This window comes from Pyxicephalus adspersus, chromosome 7 (assembly GCF_032062135.1).
Source record: "Pyxicephalus adspersus chromosome 7, UCB_Pads_2.0, whole genome shotgun sequence".
Taxonomy (NCBI): domain Eukaryota; kingdom Metazoa; phylum Chordata; class Amphibia; order Anura; family Pyxicephalidae; genus Pyxicephalus; species Pyxicephalus adspersus.
In genome coordinates, this window is record NC_092864.1 from 17,524,235 (window position 1) to 17,530,504 (window position 6,270).

Genomic DNA, 6,270 nt, shown 5'->3' on the forward strand with positions numbered 1-6,270 from the left:
CTCCTATTCCCACACACAGCAGAGCTGGGAGGTTCCTCTGTCTGCAAGGACCACCATCACCTCTATAATGAGATGGAGGGGTCCCTCTGACACCTAAGCAGCAGCATCACCCCCCAGGATCAGCCCCAGGACCCATTACAGGTGTGTTCCATCCCTTCTAGAGACAAATTTGCATCCAGGGTATCATTACAGGGTGGGGGAGGGAGGAATCAGGTGCACAGATCCTATACAAGAAGGAAAGATGCTTCTATTTCAAGGTTCTGTTTTGGCTTCCACCCGGATGGACGTTACCTCCATATAAGCAGTTCTCCGCTTTCCCGGACACGTAAGAGATGAATCTGCTGTCAATCGAGTGAATCTACGTAGGCAAGGATACCCTAACCCCCTCTTTTCTGATTCATAAATCTTGCATGTTATGAGCCTTGTGGGTAAATGATTGCACTGGCTGTATTTGCAGGTGTAAATTGGTCTTTTTGCATGTCAGCCGGGCCCGGAATTAAGGAAACGATGATTGTAAAGGTTACCGAAGAAGAAGAACCATAAGAGACTGGAACAGATTTGGGGGGTCGTAGAAGTCGTTCCCGCTGATGGAGAGTGCTGCTTCATTACCTTGGTGCAGATCTAAAGCCTCATAGCAATACCAGGCCACATCAAGGTTGTATATACTTTACATGGAGACGTGCATGTAGCATAGGTGTAGACTTCTGCCTAGTGGACTGTTCCTTCAAGAGTTCAACCGTATCAGCAGCTTTTATTTATTTTTATTTAATATATTGCACTACTTACAATAACAGAAAGAACATCTCTCCATTGACCGTCAACTTGGAACTCATTCAAGATTGTCTTTAAATATACTGATGCACCTGATTCTTTCTTCCAAAAAAGGATAAATTATTACCCAAAAGGGGATTTCTATCCCCAGATATTAAAGGGATCCATCTAAAAGGTTGGTAGCCTACTGTTTTGGGTTCCATCCCTGGAGCACCCGAAAAGACGCCAAGATGATGGAGATCCAGATAGACGATGGGGTTGTGTACCAGGATGACTACTGTTCTGGGTCGGTCATGTCAGAACGGGTGTCGGGCCTGGCCAATAGCATCTACAGGGAGTTTGAGCGTCTGATCCAATGTTATGATGAAGAGGTGGTCAAGGAGTTGATGCCCCTGGTGGTCAATGTGTTGGAGAACCTGGATGCTGTCCTGACCGAGAACCAAGAACATGAGGTGGAACTGGAGCTTCTCAAGGAGGACAACGAGCAGTTGTTGACGCAGTACGATCGGGAGAAGGCTCTCAGGAAACAGGCAGAAGAGGTGGGTGATGGTCTTCTCGTTTTTGGTGCTCTCGTGTTGTGAGTCAATCTATGAATAATCTTAGACTCCCAGTGAGCTACAGATCAGAAATTCCCATCCAATCACATTGATGTCCCCTGTACATCAATCATTGTACACTATCTATACAATCTTATTTAGATTTACCAATCTAAGATCTACTATCTAGAGTATTCATTCCATTCATATGCCCTTGGTTGGTAGATTTCAAGAAGATTGTACAGTTATATTGTAATGTGTGTGGTAAGCTTAACAGGGTCTGTACAATCACAATCTGTATGTGCATGGTGAAATTGTATGGATACAATCCTTTCCTGAATTATATCCAGCCATTGCTGATCTGATGAAAATGCCAGCTGCCTGGCTGCTATTGGAAGCCATAGGCTGAATTAGATTGGAAACAGCATGCTAATCATGTGCTGCATTGGTGGCTGTGGGCTTATGGAAACCAGAAGCAGCCAGGGAATGGGAATTTTTACAGGTCAGGTGATGGTTTTCCTTAGTACAGAACTCCTTTATGATAGACAGAACAATCTGAGAACCACAAGTCCAAGCATGCCCTGCTGGTGTACCCATCACTAATATATTACTACTAATAATAATAATAATAATAATAATAATAAAAAACAGGATTTATATAGGACCAACATATTACGCAGCGCTGTACATTAAATAGATTCTTGTAGACCACAATGCCCTGTGATATATAGTTGGGGCATAGATCCAATGCTACCTAAATTTTTATGGGGATTCCAATGGCCAAATCACTGGCTGCCCCAACAAGCCCATTATATAATGCTAAGCTCCACTTCGTTCAGATGGACACCATCATTGTGCCTCTGCAATGAAATCATAGTGGTAACCATTGCAGGGAAATCCTCCTAGGAGTGTCCCCAACAGAATAGCCAGTAAATGATGGAATCTGCCAACTGCAACTGCAGATTTGGCCAATGCCACACTTAACAATTTCAACAAATTAGAACTCCAGATGAAAATCTCTGCTTAGATTTAGATGAAGCCAGGGAGGGTTGGAGCCTCTGTCTGGTCCTTATTGCTGGCTGTATTTCTTTTGGGGAAATTCCTTCTCATTTCCTGTTAGGACAGGAAGTGATGGGGAAGCTCTACAATACACACACATTTTAGTAAAGAGAGGATTGGTTAGAATTGTTCATTTATTCCAGGGAAAGGAGGTGACAACTGCAGCCTCAATGTAGGAATGTCATAAGAAAAGGAAGTAAGGGAAAATCAGCTGGGGTCCACCAAGAGAAATAAACATTTCACAGATGCTCCAGTTGTACTGTTTTGGTACGTACTAGTTTTCCCACTGACTGGCAGCTTGGCTGGCCAATCAGCATACATCTGTGAATACATTACATTCTAATTGGACAGTCTCCAAGTGGTTTCTTGATTTCCCCCGCCCCTCCTATCCCTGGTCACTTGGTGACGGCCTCTAGCCCACCCCTCCATTCCATGGTTGCCTAGTTACCTCTTAGGCCTTCAAACCTGAAGTTTAGTAGCCCATGGGAACAGCTGGAGGCCTAGCAGCCCCAGGCCAATGTATTTCTTCACAGAAAGAGCTGGAAGCACAGGTACCAACCTGTATGGGGAAGTCCCAGAATACAATGCAGGGCGTCCATGTCACCAGGGACTTACCTGAAGCACAATGGAATAATTAGTCCCTGGTTTCTCATGGTCATTTATGAATTCTTTCAGTTTACTGCGATAGAATTTCTATTTAAAGTGTTTATGTAGCCAATACAAATTATTATTATTATTATTTCCTTTTTTGTGGGGGTAGGTAAGGGTTTAAACCCCCTCAGGTTTTGTATTGCTATTGGTGACTTATCCTCTCACTTCCTGGCCAAGGGACAGAACAGTAAATGAGAGAAAATGCTCTTTTATTTTATTTTCTAGACCAGGGCTCCCCAAACTATGGCCCATAGGCTGAATCCAGCCTGTCAGCTTTGTAAGAATGAAGTGACAGACCAGGAACATAAAAATAATGACACAATAAAAGCCGGTAGTTTTATGTTATACCCGCCCCCTACCAACCTATCAGAAAGCCCCCAGCAATCATGTGACTGGATGGTGTACAAGAAAGACTATGTGACTGGCTGTTTTTAGTGACTAAAATCACTCGTCAACAAGAAAATGGCGGCCAAAGGTAGGAAAGCAGACATTTTCCTGTAGACCAGCAAATATAAAAAGGTAAACTGGACCCTCAACCAAAAATTTGGTGACCTTTATAGACCATTTTTTATTGTCATATTTAAGTAAAATAGTGGCAACATAAGGGAGGCAGTGTAAGGTTTGGGCTCGGTGAGAACATGTCCAAAAGTAGCAAACAAATGGTATGTTTTAATTTTGAATGCCGATTTTGGACTGAAGTCGGTTGAGTTGGCTGGGCCCCTCCAAAGTACTTCCCATATGGGTACCCCAGGCCCTGTGGAATGCAGGTACATCCAGGTCTTATGTACATCAGATCATTAACAATGTGTTCACCGTTAGTGGATAATAATGAGCGATGTAGATGTAAAGGATAGGACGAGTAGGGGACTACCTGCTGCATCCTCCACAAATGATATCATCCGTAGTCATTAGCTGTCAGTCATTGGACCGATCCCTCGGAGACTGTAGAGCAGCTCCACAATTTTTGGGACGATCACAAAAGGTAATTTCTGTGTCTGAGATGAGCAGGGATGAAAGATTCAATCCTGCCAATGAGTGATGAACCTGGAACCATTCAGATCTGAGCACTTCCAGGATCAGAGGTGTCAGACCCAATCCTCTGCAAGTGGAAAAACGACCGATCAAGTACAGTTTGCACTCAGTCCAGCTGGGGGCAGTGCTGAGGGGGGAATAATAGCCCCCTAATATCTCTATAATAAAAACTTACTATCATTTTGCAGGCTTGTCAGTTCCCTAATGATAGTAATAAAGTTAGGTGAATAAAATATTAAAACCTTTTGGCATGCACATAAAATGCAAAATGCACATGTACGGCTGTCAGGCATACGTATAACAATAAAACAAAAGATAATAAGTTAAAAAAAAATGCAGAACTGCAGAAAATTGTGAACATTGTAATTTGTGGCTTTTTTAAAACTTGACATCTTTGGTCTACATTTGCTGCCGTTCTTTTCAAAAGCCCTCATAATTTTGATGAAAAAAATCAACATGACCTGCATGGCATATGTAAAAAAACAATGGCACACCATGCTCATACAGCAGTCTCATTTGCATAGCATATAAAAGAAGATACAACAGACAAACACCATTGTATGATATATTCTATGTGTGAAACAGACTTCACACATCCAGACTGCATATAATTAGACCTGTGTGATAGTAGAACACAGTGTTATGGGAGGTGAAGCATGCTGAGAATACGTATAAGTCCTAGAAACATTCGGATGACATTTTAAAGAGTTATATCATTCCAACATTAGGTTTGACATGAACATAAACTCAGTGTTCTCTCAGCCCCTTTTATATGGGAGCACCACCCGGCTGTTTTTGGGTGGTTACCGGAGTTGGGTCACAATACCGGCACTGCCACCCGCCTACAATTTCTTCCCACCTGGCTTAAAAAAAATTCTGGATAGAACACTGCATGTACTCATTTTTTAGGGTTGGGGATGGATTAGATTTCCTGTTAAGTTTTACTGCAGTTGGAGATTCCATTAGTGGGTTACCTTCACTTCCATTCTGGTAAAACGTTTATCACAGTGGGACAGATAGTGAAAGAAACTAGATGTACAGCAAGGAAAATAGAGGCATGTTAGAACCTCTAATGGCTTTTTATGTATTCTGTGGCAGATTTTCCTCTACTTCCTGTGTAGTAAAACGTTGTTGCATGAACAGGAAGTGAGGGGAAATCCATGTATTGGAGCTCTGGATAGCAATAGAATCTGACAGGGCTTCTGACTTTACCTCATTCTATCCAAAATAAAAAAATCTGTTCAACTGTTTACTTCATGTGCCACTCTTTTTATTTTGCATTGTTCCCAGCTGTGTCTTTGGACTACAAACTCCCCCCTCCCATATCTTAGGAAGATAAAGAGGGGAAGTTATCTGTTGTCCTGTCCTTGGGTGACCCCATTAATCCCCCCTAGATACATGCTTAGTTGAATTTGTGTGTAAAGTTTTTTTTTTATATTTGAAAACAGTGCTGTAAATTGTATGTAAAGCCCAACTTTTAGGCGAATATTATTGCTCTCAGTATCCCAATTTGGAGGATTTACTCTTCATGCTTGGTGACCACAGAACTGAAAGTGAGGGAAAATTCAACATTTTAAATTGTCACCAGAACATAGATGAGAAATCTTCCAACACTCACTTGGTCTGGTGACAACTAAGAGGGCATTTTCTACACTTGAAGGATTTGCTATCACTTCCTGTTGTGTCAACCGGACAGGAAATTAAAGAAAATCTCCCCAGTGGTAGAAAGAATGATGTCTTGGCTTTAGATGCACTTTAAAGTCACATAAAGTTTTATTTCACTCATTATGAGAAATTTATCTCATGTGTGTTTTAGTATTGATGTTTTTCTGTACAAATCATTTCACTTTGATTACCACAAGTGTTATGAAGTACGGTAGTCACCTTGCCCATTCAGGTGACACTGCAAAATATTTATATATTAGATTTGGAAATGTGGGATTACATAATAGGGGGGGGGGAGGCGGCCATTCTCTCTACATTTATATGAGGGATTGTCTGCTTGGGTTTCATATGTCAGGAATCACATTCACTCTTTAGGATTTGACATTTAAATATTAATCAGCTGGGTAATAATCAGTAAATATCTGGCTGTGTTTGTATACAAAATAATCCCTTCCCTTTTATTGGCCAAATCCTAGGCAGGTGATGGAGGATGAAATGGAGATTTCTAATGACCTCTGGATGTGGTTTTAGTAGAAGGATGGGGGGTGGTGGTGGT

General features: G+C 41.7%; 1 protein-coding gene across 15 annotated transcripts in view; it reads left to right on the forward strand.

The window, feature by feature from the left end:
* The window catches only part of MAPK8IP3 (mitogen-activated protein kinase 8 interacting protein 3), a 55,613-nt gene continuing 49,343 nt past the window's right edge, over positions 1 to 6,270 (forward strand). For all 15 annotated transcript variants that reach the window (XM_072417687.1, XM_072417692.1, XM_072417696.1 and 12 more), the window contains exon 1: positions 1 to 1,310. In XM_072417687.1, coding sequence (XP_072273788.1) covers positions 1,002 to 1,310 — 309 coding nt within the window. In that variant the 5' untranslated portion in view covers positions 1 to 1,001. The remainder of the gene's footprint in view (positions 1,311 to 6,270) is intronic.